Below are 14,931 nucleotides of genomic sequence, written 5' to 3' on the forward strand. Positions count from 1 at the left end.
GTGATTCTAACTGAATTTTTTTACATTCTTAGGATCAGACCCAAGGTCTCACACTTGCAAAGAATGTGCTTTGTCACTAAACTACACTCCCAGTTCTTCTCTTATGTGCAGAACTAAAATTGAAAAAACTTAAGCAAAAATGGGGGGTAGGGGAGAAGTATAATAAATAAATAATACAGGGACGGTTGTGACTTTCTAGTAGATTTAAAAGTGTGACTATCATGATCTATTAACATTGGGTATGTATATAGAGGGCTGAAAATGACTGGGTTATGGGTAGGTTCTGTTTATTTTGTTTATAGATACAGCTTTATTTCCTCCGTTTTCATGTTTCAAAGTATTCAGAAATCTGCCTGGGTACTTACCCTAAGTGTCAGCTTATCAAGACATTTTGTTGGTTCGGTTTGTTTTGTGCTGTATCCAGTACTGCTCTGGTGTTCGTGGCTAGATACTTAGGATCACTCCTGGTGGTGCTTGAGGGAACCATGTGTGGTGCTGAGGATTAAACACAAACCTCCTGTATGCAAAACATGTGCTCTTGCCCATTGAGCTAGCTTTTCAGCCATGGAAGAGATATTTTGTTGAAACTGATGGAATATAACTACTTGTTACAGTTGTATCAAATCTTGATCACACATTTTATATTGATAAGCAAGTAGTGTGTGCAATACGGACATAAAGTCAGGACTAATTCCTAAGCACCATCAGATGTGTCACCTCCCATCCCAACCCACCCCCCCCCCATTCTCAAAAAAAAAAACCTGCAGTTATGAACATTTTTTAAAGTATGTATTTGTGTCTAAAATTTTTGGTGCCGTGTTAAAGCTCGCTAGTTTATGTGGTTCATGGATGGTGATCACAAGACTTGCTCAGTCCAAGGGTCCATTTCACACTCTTACTTGCCTTTTGTGTCTTATTGCTAAGATCATGCCTTGGCGAGTAGACTGGTTCGGATGCCTCACTGCTCCTCCTCGGTTTCTCCCTGCTGTCATTTCTCTCGTTTTCAGGGTTTTACGTCGTCTGTTGGGATGATAAGGATAATGGGTGCTTCTTTTGGTCTAATCAGCCTCTTTGCTTCTTTCGAGGTGGAATGCTCAAGCTATGAGTTAGAGCAGTTAAACACCAAAGTGACCTCACTGTGCATACGGATAGAGCAGATCCATTGTTACAATGTCAAGGACCGCCTGGCCCAGTCGGGTAAGCCTTGAAAGCATATTTCCCTAAGTGGTTGAGACCACTTGTCACCCCCAGGGAGAGGGGAAGGATTGAGGTGCAACTGGGGGGTACTTCTGAGTTCTTGGAAAGGGGGGTCAGTTGGACAAGGAAGTTGGGGACGGAGTTCTAAGCTCTCTCATCTGCCTGCTTCCTTGCTTCCTCTTTATGGTTCTCAAACCCACACTCCCATCTTGTATTATTGTTCACCCTTCGCACCCCATCCTTGGTGATCACTGTAGTTTTTTTTTCTCCAGATATGGCCAAACGTATAGCCAACCTGCTCCGGGTCGTACTGAGCCTCCAGCTGACCCCTGACGCAACCTCTGATTCAGCGCCGCCAGACCATCAACGCGTCCCTTTGCGCCTGCTGGCTCCCCACATAGGCCGGCTCCCCCTGCCTGAGGACTATGCCTTGGAGGAACTGCGCAGTCTCACGCAGTCCTACCTGCGAGAACTGACTGTTGGAAGCCAGTGAGCCCAGGCCCCGCCAACCACACTCACATGCTCATTCACACTCACCACAGATCGTCATCGAATCAGCCGACACTGTCCGACATCCTTTGTTCCGGCTGTAGACGCCACCTCCTCCCTGCAGCCCCAAGCAGCATCCTTTCGTTGTTCAGGGCTTTTCTTAATACTGAACATAGCATAAGGGCTTTTGAAACCCCTCCAGAAGACGCCAAGTCTCTTCACCATCAAGACAATTCTCTTTTCTCCTTTCTTCTCTGAAACTTGTCAATAAAGCACCTTTGACAGACTCCCAGCCATAGAGCCAGGGAATCCTTTTCCATCCTCGACCATCCTGGATCTTGTGACCATTCGTCCAACCTGCTACATCCAACTCCAGCCCTTTTATGCTATTATGGGTGACGAGACACATGTTAATCTAGGACTGTTCTTCCTTCACAAATGAATTATCCCCAGAAAGGAGAATTTGACTCTTCTGGTAGTTGGTGATTTAACACTGAATTTTAGTAAGAGTCAAAAAGAGGGTTGGACTGAGTTAGGAAGCATTATAGGATCTTTCTGGCTCATTTAAGGTAGTTGAATGTCTACCATGTAGAAAACAGATCTTTAAGGCTGATTCTGCCTCTGAATGTTCCATGAACACCAAACCTTCTTGACCACTAAGTGTCAGAGCCATTGGTCACAGATTGATATATCTGGGAAGCTCTCAGAAGTCAGTCTGAACTCTGGTTTTCCGTCATATTGCCAGGCCTTCTGTTGGGAGATGCCAGAAGAATTTGGAGAAACATGCTATGTTGGGTAAACCTCAATAGCCCTCCCATTGTCCAGAAACATTTCCCACCTCCCTCCTGTGGTCTCAGAAAGCAGAACCATCAGTGAGGCAGGCAGAGTGGTGGAATGGGGGGTCGGGCGGGCAGAGGCCTCTGCGACACTGCTGCCAGTTACGTGGGGCCCCGGGGTAAGGCCGAGGCCGCTGTGTCAGGGCTGTCGCAGGCACTGGCGCCACCCTGGGTCCTTGTGCATGAAGATTATGTAAAGGTTTTTATTAAAAAGTATATATATATATATAAATAAATGATCTAGATTATTTTCCTCTTTTTCTGAAACTTTCTTAAAAAAAAATAAATGAAATGTTTATAGCATCTCATGGTATTGACTTTGCCTTTATGTTTTGGAGTCTTCTTTCCCCAAAGAGCTTTATGGTGACCTTGTTTGGATTTGCTTTCTAAACTGACGGGGTCGTGGGTTTAAAGAACAATTTGGTGCTAAACAGGAGCAATTAGGTCAAAGTTTAGTTTGAGGGCATGATTAGTTCTAAGATTCTAGATTAATTCTGACTGCTGGGGCTGGGGAAGTGGCTCAAGAGGCTGGGGTTCAGACTTTGCATGTGGGGGGTCTGGGTTCAGTCCCCAGCACCTCGTGGTCCCCTGAGCCCTGATGGGAGTAGCCCCCAAGAACTACACTGGGTGGGGCCCCAAATCTTGACTGGTCTACTTGTATTTGTATTTGTGCACTGGATTTTTTCATTGAATTGGTGAGGGGTTTCACATTGCCCCTAAGTACATTGTAAGATATTTGGCATTCAAAGCTTCTGTGCTCTTCTGCTCAGCAAAGTTTTGTTTGGTTTTTAAGATTTGGGTCATAATCAAACTTTCTAAGCCTTAATCCATTGTGTGAAGGAGAGCAGTCCAGATGTTGCTGCTTCACAACACTGTTCTTGAGAGAGATCAAAAGAGGCTATTAAGAAATACTCAGATCTGGGGTTGGAGTGATAGCACAGCGGGTAGGGCGTTTGCCTTACACAAAGCCGACCCGGTTTGATTCACAGCATACCATATGGTCCCCCAAGCACCTCCAGGAGTAATTCCTGAATGCATGAGCCAGGAGTAACCCCTGTGCATCGCTGGCTGTGACCCAAAAAGGAGGAAAAAAAATCAGATCTTTCATCTGTTTAACTACAGATGTGAGCAGATTCCAAAGACTGCTGGAACACTGAGCATCACAGACATGAGAAATAGAACTGAGTTTCACATATGGCTGGAGCCCTGGAGAACAAGAGTTAACCCAGCCAGGAATCTCGCCCTATTACTCAATCAGAGCATTGTTGGGCTTCTAATAAGTATTCCTGTCCTGCTGTCCTCACCAGAAGCGTCTTGTGAAAAGTGAGCTGCAGAAATGGTCAGCTTTTGGGGGTGCAGGACTGTGACTAGTAGCAAACCTGCTTTGCATTCTTGAGGCTGTGAGTCCAGTGTCTAGCTCCACCCCACTTCGCTGCTCTGAGGTCCCCAGCCCTGCCAGTGTAGGAATAGCTGGTGCCACATCTAAGAATCCAAGCAGCACAGCTAAGAGTGTGTCACCCCAGGTGCACTACAGAAACCAGACCTGCTTGTGTCTGTCCTTTATCATCCCACACAGAAAATAACCAGTGACCAGAGCAATGGCCCAGTGGGCATTTGCTCTGCAGGGGACCTACTAGGTTCAATCCTTAGCACCCCATATGGTCCCCCGAGCTCTGACAGGAATAATTCCTGAGTGCGAGCCAGGAGCAACACCTGAGTATCACCGAGTGTGATCCAAAAACAAAACCAGTGTCTACTAACTGATGAAAGAATAGACAAAATGAGCTTGATACACATGCAATAGAAACTATTCGGTAATTAAAGTACAGCTGGAAAGCTCCTACTGTGGGTAAGTTTCTTGCATCAGACCTGGTGCTTACATTGGTGTCTGGTTTGATCCTTGGCACTACTTATGGTTCCCAGTGCCCAGCCAGGATTGATCCCTTAATGCAGAACCAGGAGTGTGCCCTGAGCACCCCTGGGTATGGCCCAAGCTCCTCCCCACCAAAAGAAACACATATGTCATTGGATTACCTTTAAAAATTTATGTTAAACTGAGGCTGGAGAGATAGTACAGCAAATAAGGCACTTGTCTTGCATTTCGACAACCTGGGTCAAGCCCCACCATCATATACAGGGCCCAGAGCACAACTAGGTGTGGCCCCAAATCAAAAAGAACCCCTAAAGAAATTAGGCCACGTGAAAGTCTATTTGTATTTAAAGTCCAGAAAAGGCACATTAGTGAAGATAGAAAGTAGTTGCTTGGGGATAGGAAGAGGATTAGCTATAAATGAACATGAAAGGGAATAAAAATGATATTTGTAGTGAGATTGCACCACTTGGCAAAGTCATAAACTTTGGGGGCTTGAGGAGAGCTCAATGGGCTGAACACATAGCTTACATGCAGATTCCAGGGTCAATTCCCAGAACCATAAGGTACCCCAAACCACCAAGAGCAACCCCAAGCTTGGCTAGGTATGGCCCAAAGAACAGAAATTAAACTGTTAGGTAAAATTTAATTCATCTAATGAACAAAAGAACTAGCATCTATTAGACGCTTTGCAATGATAGGGTTTCTTTCAGAAACAGAAAGTCATATATGATTGAGAATTTTTCTGGGTGTGACCATAAGAGAAGGCAGTCTAAGAAATTTCACATCTGGCTCCAATACCCATCCCCCGATCGGCCAGAGAGGTAGCTCTGTGGGTTGGCACACATGATTTGCATGCAGGAGCCCAGCACACAGCCCCCAGCACACCACTCTGACACCTGGGCACCACAGGTATAGGCCCCAAAGTGCTGGAAAGCTGGAGCACATGCATGACGGACTCCTGGGTCAATCTCTGCACCACGTGGTATCCCCAGGCACCACCAAAAGCAACATTATCCCCTGTACTACCTCTCCACTCCATCTAGATTTTTTTTAATTGAGGTATCATAGTTTACAGTGGCATTAAAATCATTTAATAGTTGCAGAATACCAATATTTGAACCAACATCAGTGGTTCAAAATCCCTTCACCATTTTCCCATTAGATTCCTTGGAAGGGGAGTTTGAGCCGCATCTTGCTGTGCTCAGGGCTTACTTGTGTGTGCACTCAGGGATCACTCCTGGCGGTGCGCAGGACAGCATATGGGATGCTGGGGATCCAACTCAGGTCAGCCGTATGCAAGGTAAGTGCCCTACCTGCTGTGCTCTATGTCCTTAGATTTATTTTTTAAGAGCAATTTTTTTAAAATTTTATTTTATTTTTAAGAGCAATTTTAAGTTTATAAATTTCCTGTATAGTACCTGCCCCCATGCATTCATATTCAGTGTCCATAGCTTGTTTACATTTATTCTTGGTGTTGGATTTACAATGGGTTTGGGCAAATGTTTTCATCATAAAGTATTGTTCACAGCCCTAAAAATTCTCCACTATTCCCAGGTTCTGGAGACACAACTTTTTCTGCTATCTCCATAGCTTTGCTTTTGCAGAATGTCATATCGCTGATATTATATCCTATGTAGCCTTTCTAAGCTGCCTCTTTCACCGATTAATTGCCCCAATGTTTTCATAGATTGATAGCACATATATTCTTAGCATTAAATAGAAAATATTCCTCTATCTGTAAGTACCACAGAGTGTTTATCCATTTACATATGTTTCTTTACAGAGCTGGCATTCACAAATAAAACTGTTTAAACGTTCATGCGTTAATTTTTTTTTTTTCTGTTTGGATCACACCCGGCGATGCACAGGGGTTACTCCTGGCTCTGCACTCAGGAATTAACCTCTGCGGTGCTCAGGAGACCATATGGGATGCTGGGAATTGAACCTGGGTTGGCCGCGTGCAAGGCAAACACCCTACCCGCTGTGCTATTGCTCCAGCCCCTCATGCATGAGTTTTTATACAGGATCATGAAAAAATGATGTGTAAGATTACAAGAAACTTCCAAACTCATTTTTTAGCGTGGCTGTACCATGTTGCTTGTTCAATCAACATTTCAAAGTTTGGAACTGGAGAAACAGGATAGCAGGTCGGGCACTTGCTTTGCATCCACTGACCTTGGTTCAATCCCTGGCATCCCATATGGCTCCCGAGCACCACCAGAGTAATTCCTGAGTGCAGAGCCAGGAGTAACCCCTGATCATTTCCAGGTGTAACATAAAAACAAAATGAATAATATGGTAACTTTCCAACCTCTCCAGCTTGGTATTATTAATGGTTTTTATTTTAGCCATTCTAATAGATGGGCAGCAGTATTTATTTAAATTTTGGGCCACACCCAGCAGTCACACCTGGCAGAATTTAGGGCTTATTCCTGGCTCTATGCTCAGGTATCACTCCTGGAAGGTTCAGGGGACCTTACAGGGTGCCAGGGATTGAACCTGGGTTGGCCGCGTGCAACACTCAGCAGTGTTCAGGGCTTACTCCTGTATCTGCATTTAGATCATATTTGGTGGGGGCTCAGCTTAAGATGACCATATGCAAGGCAAGTGCCTTAACTGCTGTAATATCTCCAGTTGGAGGTTTTCAATCTTAATTCCTCATAGTTGGCCATTTTAGTGTGTCTGCCATCTGTGATACTTCTTTGGTTAAGTGTCTTGCCCACGTAATATTGTTATGTGCCTTGCTTTTAGTTGTTGCTCTTTTTTGGGGGGAGGGGGTATCTGGTTTTGGTTTTGGTCATTGGGCCACACCCAGCAGTGCTTAGGGATTACTCCTGGCTCTGCACTCAAGGTTCACTCCTGGTGGGACCATATCGGACACCAGGGATCGCACCTGGGCTGGCCGCAAGCAAGGCAAATGCCCTCCCCACTGTACTATCTCACCAACCCTGGGCTGTTTAAATATTGGCAAGTTTGAATTTAGATTTTTAGCTTTTTGTTTTCTGTTAGTTCCCTGTCTCCTGTCTTTGGTTCTTTTTTCCCCCTTACCCATTAACTTTTACTTGGGGGCGGGGGGCGTTTCACACCCAGTTATGCCTAGGGTCTATTCCTATCTCTGCACTCAGGAATTACTCCTTGAGGTGCTCAGGGCACTGTATGGGATACCAGGAATCAGATCGGCTCAGCGCATGCAAAGCAAATGCCTACCCAATCACTATCGCTTCAGCTCACCCACTACCTCCTTTTTTTTTTCTTTTTGGGTCACACCCGGCTCATGTACTCAGAAATTACTCCTGGCAGTGTTCAGGGGACCATATGGGAGGGATGCTGGGAATCGAACCTGGGTTGACCGTGTGCAAGGCAAATGCCCTACCTGCTGTGCTATTGCTCCAGCCCCCACCCACCCACTACCTCTTTAATATAGTCTCCATTCCTTTTTTTTTCTGTGTTGATTCTGATTAAATTGATATTTTTAATCTTTAAATTTTCCCTTTATTTATTATAATATTTATGTATTTTATTATATTTACTTATAATTATATTTATATTATTATAGTACGGGGGGCTGGAGCAATAGCACAACAGTAGAGTGTTTGCCTTGCATGCAGCCAACATGGCCGACCCGAGTTCGATTCCTCCGCCCCTCTCGGAGAGCCTGGCAAGCTACCGAGAGTATCTCGCCCGCACGGTGAGCCTGGCAAGCTCCCCGTGACGTATTTGATATGCCAAACACAGTAACAACAAAGTCTCCAATGGAGACGTTACTGGGCCCGCTTGAGAAAATCGATGAACAACGGGAGGACAGGACAGGAGAGTACAGGGGAGGGGAGAACCCAGCGGTGTTCAGGGCCTGCTCCCTTCTCTGTGCTCCCAAGGGCCACACTGTACCACGGATGGTAAAACAAGCCCTCCGGTGATAGGATCCTGCTCACGTCATCAGCACGTCTTATTCACTCCGTCTGGCTTTGGAAAAGAGCTACTGTCAATTCCACCATCCGGGTTGAGAAAGCTGAAACCAGAGAGAGCTGAAACCCTGCAGCCTCTGCTTTCCCTGCTGCCCAGTCCTGCCCGGGACATCCGGGGACAGGGAGATCCCTGGGGCTGGGGTTGGGAAGGCAGAGCATGAGGGCTAGGAAACTGAGCTGCGGCCCTCCTCCCACAGAGGAGAGAAAGCTTTGTGGACAGAGGGTCCATCCCCCACCGGGGGCTGTTGGAAAGAGACTCCAGAATTCAACAGTGCGGACCTTGCTGGAAGGACGGCTGCCACCACCCCACATGCTGGCCCCGTGTCAGGCAGATCTTGATCCTGCACCCCCTCCAGCTCCTCTGCCTGGGCACTGAGCCTGGGTACTGCCTCACAGAATCTGAATAATTGAGGAGGCCTTGGGGTGTGTGTTTCAGTCGCTGTTCCCAAGGGCACAGGTGCCCCAACCCTGTGAGGTGAATGAAATGTAACGTAAGCAAATGAAAAGAGACAAGGGCGGGGGGCCGGGGGGGGGGGAGGGACCTGTGCATTCCTGGAGACTCTGAAGGCTGAGATGGACCCATCCAGGACTGAGGAGGCAGCAGGCACCGCCAGAGCCCAGGTCTGGGGGTGGAGTGGGAAGAAGGCGGAGCTGAAACAGAGAAGGGAAGAGAGGGTGGAGAGGGAAAGAGGGACCAAGAAAGCAGGGACAGGGAAAGATGGAGACAGAGGCTAAGTGGGAGAGGAGGGCCAGGACAGAAAGACAGAGGCGGGAAGAGGGAGGAAGCTGCAGGGAAGGAGAAATGGCAGCAGCCCCAGCAGGAGGCCTGGAACCCACCAGCCATGGTGCATGCAGAGGGCAGAGGGCAGAGAGTAGGCACTGGAAGGGCCCAGGGCTCCCTGAGGTCAGCAGCCTTCAGCAGTGACCAGTTTCGCTTTGCCAGCAGTTCCTTAGGCTGCCTGAGGTGGAACAGAAGGTCCCCCGAAGAGCTGACCCACCTAGCGCGGGCAGGACCATGGTGCCCAGGAGCCTCCGCTGTGACCTGATCCTCTCTGTCTCCAGCCTGGGCCTTCTGCTCCTGCTCCCCTGCCTTCCAGGTATGAGGCCCCCAGGACATAGATGCTGCTCCTGTTCTCCCCCCCGCCCTCCCCTCCAGTCTCTCTGGGCTCCTCATTTCAGACAATAAACTCTCTGGGGAGGGTTGGGGAGAGCCGCTGCAGTGGAGGCCGGCCTGGCTGTTCTGGGAGCAGGGACCATGCTGAAAACACCAAGAAGCCACATTACTGAGGACTCGGAGTGACTGAAGCCTGAGCGCACAGGAGCCCCTGAGTGTTGGATTTTGTTTTGTTTTCTTGTCTTTGTATTTTTGCATCATATCTGGAGATGCTCAGGGGTTATTCCTGACTACACTCAGGAATTACTTCTGGCGGTGCTCTGGGATACCAGGGATAGTACCCAGGTCAGCTGTGTGCAAGGCAAACGCTTTACCCACTATGTTATCACTCTGGTCCCCAAATGTTGGAACTTTTTTTTTCCTTTTTGGGTCACACCCAGTGATGTACAGGGGTTACTCCTGGCTCATGAACTCAGAAATTACTCCTGACAGTGCTCGGGGGACCAAATGGGATGCTGGGAATCGAACCCGGGTCAGCCGAGTGGCAGGCAAACGTCCTACCCGCTGTGCTATCGCTACAGCCCCATGTTGGAGCTTTTTACAACAAGGCTAGTACACATGACAGAGGTTTATTTTGGGCCACACCTGGTGATGCTCAGAGGTTTCTCCTGGCTCTGCATTCAAATATTACTCCTGGCGATGTTCAGGGGACCGTATGGGTTGCCGGGGATCAAACCTGGGTTGGCTATGTACAAGGCAAATGCCTTACCCGCTGTACTATCTCTCCAGCCCCAGATGGTGCTTTATTTATTTATTTTTTATTTTGGGCACACCTGGCAGAGCCGGTGTGTGGCAGGTTTACTGCCAATGATGCTCAGTGGACCATGTGGCCAGGGATAAAATCTGGATCCCAGCATGCAAAGCCTGTCTCCCCAGTCTGAGGGTGTATTTCAAACAGGGGGAGGAGCACCAAGTATCAGGCGTTTTGAAGCAATCACCTGAAAAACAGTTGGAAAAGCAAAACAGGTTTGAGGAACCACATGGACAGGACGAGTGTCTGGGTGATGAGAGGGATCTTGTGTCTGTTTGGATTCCTTCAACATTCGTGCCCCCTGAGGAGGGAAGGACAGGGAAGGAACACAGCAGCCTTACTCCAGAAGGTGGCACCAACCCTTTGGCTTTATGGAGACCTGCATTCCTGGAGACAGGCCAGGGAGGAGCAGGGCCACAGCCAGTCACAGGGCATCACCAACAGAAGCATGACACAGCAGGACAACCCTGTTCACATCCCCAGGGTGCCTGGGAGCAGAGGGCAGGCTGGCGCACAAGCTGTTCCGGGACCTCTTCGCTAACTACACAAGTGCCCTGAGGCCTGTGGCAGACACGGACCAGGCTCTGAACGTGACCCTGGAGGTGACACTGTCTCAGATCATCGACATGGTGTGTGGTGCTGCCCGTAGCCGGGGGTGTGTGTTTAACAGGGCTTGGAACAGCGGGAAAGATGATTATGGCCCCAACATCTGTTCAGTAGATGTTGCCCTTCTTTTTTTCTTTTTTAATTTTTGGTTTAGGGGACACACCTGGTGGTGTTCAGGGCTTACTCCTAGCTCTGTGCTCAGGGACCACTCCAGACAGGCTCAGGGGACCATATGGGGTGCTGGGGATTGGACTGGGTCGTTAGATGCAAGGAAAATGACATACCCACTCACTCCAACCCCATGAAATGTTAACTTTAACAGCAGTACCAGTGACCGACCATTGAGGGCCCCTGGTGTGGCCTGAGCTGCAAGCACTCTAATGCCAGCCTCACAGAAATTAGCCCCTGCAGTGCTGAGGGAGGAGGCCCAGAGAAGACAGGTGGGGGGTGGGAATGGACAGGACAGCACCTGGGCTCTGCAGATGGCTCACAGGGAAGGTGTGAAGAGACACACAACCACGCCTGGACCCACAGCCTTCTCGTCCCCCCACCAACTAGGACGAGAGGAACCAGGTGCTCACACTGTACCTGTGGATCCGACAGGAGTGGACAGATGCCTACCTCCAGTGGGACCCCGACGCCTACGGAGGCCTCGACGTCATCCACATCCCCAGCACTCTCGTGTGGAAGCCGGACATTGTCCTCTATAACAAGTATCCACTGCAGGGTCCTCCCCTCTCCCATCCCTCCCAGGAGCTGTCCTTGGTTCTATGCATGCATCCCCTCCCCACTCCACCCCTTCACCCCTTCTACTCATCTAACCCTGGGTGCCAGGCAGACGGAGAAGCTCTCCAACAGGACCCTTCTAAGCTACCAGGTGCTCACCATGGCACCCCAATTTTGAATGATCCTGAGCCAGTCTTACTCAGATGTGTCCGGAGAACCTAGAGAGGGTCTGAGGTGTGGGGGCTCCCTTGCCGGGCAGCACCCTGGGTTCTTAGGCTTCTAGGAAAATGCCTAGGAATTCCCCCTCTGGATCATCCCCTCTAGCACGTTCCTGACTCACCTGAGCCGTTCTATAAACCACACCACTCCGGGTCTCTGAGATCAGAGTGACATTACAACAGGTAGGGCGCTTGGCTGGCAAGATTCGATCCCAAGTATCCCATACAGTCCCCTGAACCTGCCAGCAGTGATTCCTGAGCTCAGAGGCAGGAGTAAGTCCTGAGCATCGCATCCGGTGTGGCCCCCAAACAAACAAAACACCTGGCCCTTCTATTAGGGGCTTTGCAGAGGGCATCCCGGAAAAGACACTTTATCAACTTTTGGTGCTCACTTTTGCGCAAACCTTTTGAGACTGCCTGGGTTCCAGCTGTGCCCCTTCCGGCGCGGCCTCTTCCAGGCCCCTGGAAGGCCAGTCCAGGGGCGGTGGTGGGGTGGGGCCGTCTGGTCCCGGTGGCCTCTGCAGCCCCGCCCGTGTTCGCAGGGCCGACGCGCAGCCAACGGGCTCGGCGCGCACGCACGTGGTGCTGCATCACAACGGCGCGGTGCGCTGGGACGCCCCGGCCATCACGCGCAGCTCGTGCCGCGTGGACGTGTCGGCCTTCCCGTTTGACGCACAGCGCTGCGGCCTGACGTTCGGCTCGTGGACGCACGGCGGCCACCAGCTGGACGTGCGGCCGCGCGGCGAGGCGGCCAGCCTGGCCGACTTCGTGGAGAACGTGGAGTGGCGCGTGCTGGGCATGCCCGCGCGCCGGCGCGTGCTCACCTACGGCTGCTGCTCCGAGCCCTACCCCGACGTGACCTTCACGCTGCTGCTGCGCCGCCGGGCCGCCGCCTACGTGTGCAACCTGCTGCTGCCCTGCGTGCTCATCTCGCTGCTCGCGCCGCTGGCCTTCCACCTGCCCGCCGACTCGGGCGAGAAGGTGTCGCTCGGCGTCACCGTGCTGCTGGCGCTCACCGTCTTCCAGCTGCTGCTGGCGGAGAGCATGCCCCCGGCCGAGAGCGTCCCTCTCATCGGTGAGTGCGCCCCTTCACTTCACCCCATGGGAGGCCCCGGGCCTGGGGTGAGCGGGGTCCCCTTCAGTGGGAGACAGGGAGCTCCTGGCCTCCTGAGACGGGAGGGGAAGGAATGTGCCCCCTTCCTGGGAGGAGGTGCCTGAGGAGCGGAAGGAAGACTTATGGGAGCATGCATCTGTGTGCGTGTTTGTGTCTGCAGGCATGCGTCTGTGTCTGCACGCATGTGTCTGTGTGTCTGCACGCATGCATCTGTGTGTGTCTGCATGCATGCATCTATGTATGTGTCTGCACACATGCATCTGTGTGAGTGTGTGTGTGTCTGCATGCATGTGTCTGTATATGCGTTCTGTCTGCATGCATGCATCTGTGTTTCCCAGACACACAGCCAAGACAAGTGCTTTACCATTGAGCTATATCCCCTGCCCTGGAAGGGGAATATAGTGTTTGGTGGAGGGAGATTGAGGTCCCCATATCAAACTAACAAGGAAAATGCCCTCAGGGTGGGGCCAGAGATATATGGGGATGGGGGGACAAACCACTTGCTCTGCACGAATGTGACCCAGGCTCAGTCCCCAAATCCCATATGGTCCCCCAAGCCCGCCAGGAGCACAGAGCCAGGAGTAAACCCTGAGAACCGCTGGGTGTGGCCCCCAATCCATATAAGTCCCCAGGGGCTGGTGGGGGGTGGGGGGTGACCTTTATTCAGGCAGGGCAGCATCTTCGCAGCCCCATGCATGGGGTGAGGTGCTAGTGCTGGTGCCAGGGTCACTGACACCCCCAGGTTCTATGTGTGTACTTGACTCTCTCACTGTGGATGAATTCAGCCGCCAGCAGCTTGGGAAGCACCGAGGAGACAAGTCGTTTCCAGAACCCGCTTGGTTGGGAGGCCTCAGCCCTCACCCCATCCTGCTTCCTTCTTGAGGGTCCTGAGAGCTTGTACTGGGGTCACAGCCGGGCACAGACCCAAGCGTCTGCCTGGGCCCAGCACACTCTCTTCCACAGGGAAGTACTACATGGCCACCATGACCATGGTCACCTTCTCCACGGCGCTCACTATCCTCATCATGAACCTGCACTATTGCGGGCCCAGCGCCCGCCCCATGCCCGCCTGGGCTCGTGCCCTCCTGCTGGGACGCCTTGCCCGGAGTCTGTGTGTGCGGGAACGAGGAGAGCCCTGTGGGCAGTCCAGCCCCCCAGAACGTCCCCCCAGCCCACAGCCACCTGGGAGAGAAGATGGCCCCCCCGCAGGTCCTTGCCGTGAACTGCGGTGCCTGTGCCGGCAGGAGGCCCTGCTGCAGCACGTGGCCGCCATCGCCAGCGCCTTCCGCAGCCACCGGGCTGCCCAGCGTCGCCTCGAGGACTGGAAGCGCCTGGCTCGCGTCCTGGACCGCTTCTTCCTGGGCGTCTTCTTCTCCATGGCCCTGGTCATGAGCCTCCTGGTTCTGGTGCAGGCCCTGTGAATCCGGGGCTGCAGGGAGGGCGGGGGCTGCAGGCAAAGCACCCCAGTGGGGTGAGGGGAGACCTTCAGGGAGGCCACCCAGTCTTTTCTCACCGCATCTAGGAGCCTGAGACCCCCCCTCTTCCGGGATCAGCACTGCTGACTTCACAGAGTGCCGGAAGTACCCTCACCCTAAGTGCACCAAACCCCTCATTGCTAATGACTGTCTCTCGACAGGGGCAGCGCTCCACGGGCTGAGCACAGGCTCTGCACATGGGACCCCCAGGCTCCATCCCCAGCACTGTTGGGTGTAGCCCCGAACACTGTCATGTGGGGCTCCCAAACCTGATGTTGTTGATCCCCTCCACCTTTCAATGATCTATTTTTTTAAGTTCAAAGTGCTGCCCTCGAGGGCTGGTGTTGACCTTGGATGAGGGAGAGGGGGATACAGGCAACTAGGGCCGAGTTCCCAGTTCTTCTTGACTCTGGCCATGTAAGTCGCGGTCTCGCCTGCCTGACCCCAGGGCTCAGAGGAGGACAGCCAAGATAGTGGGTTCATGGTCTTTTCCAGAGCAGATGGTCA

The 14,931-nt window shown here is 51.3% G+C and overlaps 2 protein-coding genes across 4 annotated transcripts in view; both read left to right on the forward strand.

Moving 5' to 3' along the window:
• The window catches only part of NUP98 (nucleoporin 98 and 96 precursor), a 93,417-nt gene extending 90,592 nt beyond the window's left edge, over nt 1-2,825 (forward strand). For all 3 annotated transcript variants that reach the window (XM_056116070.1, XM_056116071.1, XM_056116072.1), the window contains exons 32-33: nt 1,086-1,197; nt 1,470-2,825. In XM_056116070.1, coding sequence (XP_055972045.1) covers nt 1,086-1,197; nt 1,470-1,690 — 333 coding nt within the window. In that variant the 3' untranslated portion in view covers nt 1,691-2,825. The remainder of the gene's footprint in view (nt 1-1,085; nt 1,198-1,469) is intronic.
• Nucleotides 2,826-9,375: 6,550 nt separating this feature from the next.
• On the forward strand, nt 9,376-14,370 carry CHRNA10 (cholinergic receptor nicotinic alpha 10 subunit). The gene is made up of 5 exons (XM_056116426.1): nt 9,376-9,457; nt 10,769-10,914; nt 11,450-11,604; nt 12,378-12,910; nt 13,913-14,370. Exons 1-5 carry the CDS (start codon nt 9,376-9,378, stop codon nt 14,368-14,370), a joined length of 1,374 nt encoding a protein of 457 aa, XP_055972401.1.
• Nucleotides 14,371-14,931: the final 561 nt, after the last annotated feature.

Source organism: Sorex fumeus, unplaced genomic scaffold (assembly GCF_029834395.1).
Source record: "Sorex fumeus unplaced genomic scaffold, SorFum_2.1 ptg000030l, whole genome shotgun sequence".
Classification (NCBI taxonomy): Eukaryota; Metazoa; Chordata; class Mammalia; order Eulipotyphla; family Soricidae; genus Sorex; species Sorex fumeus.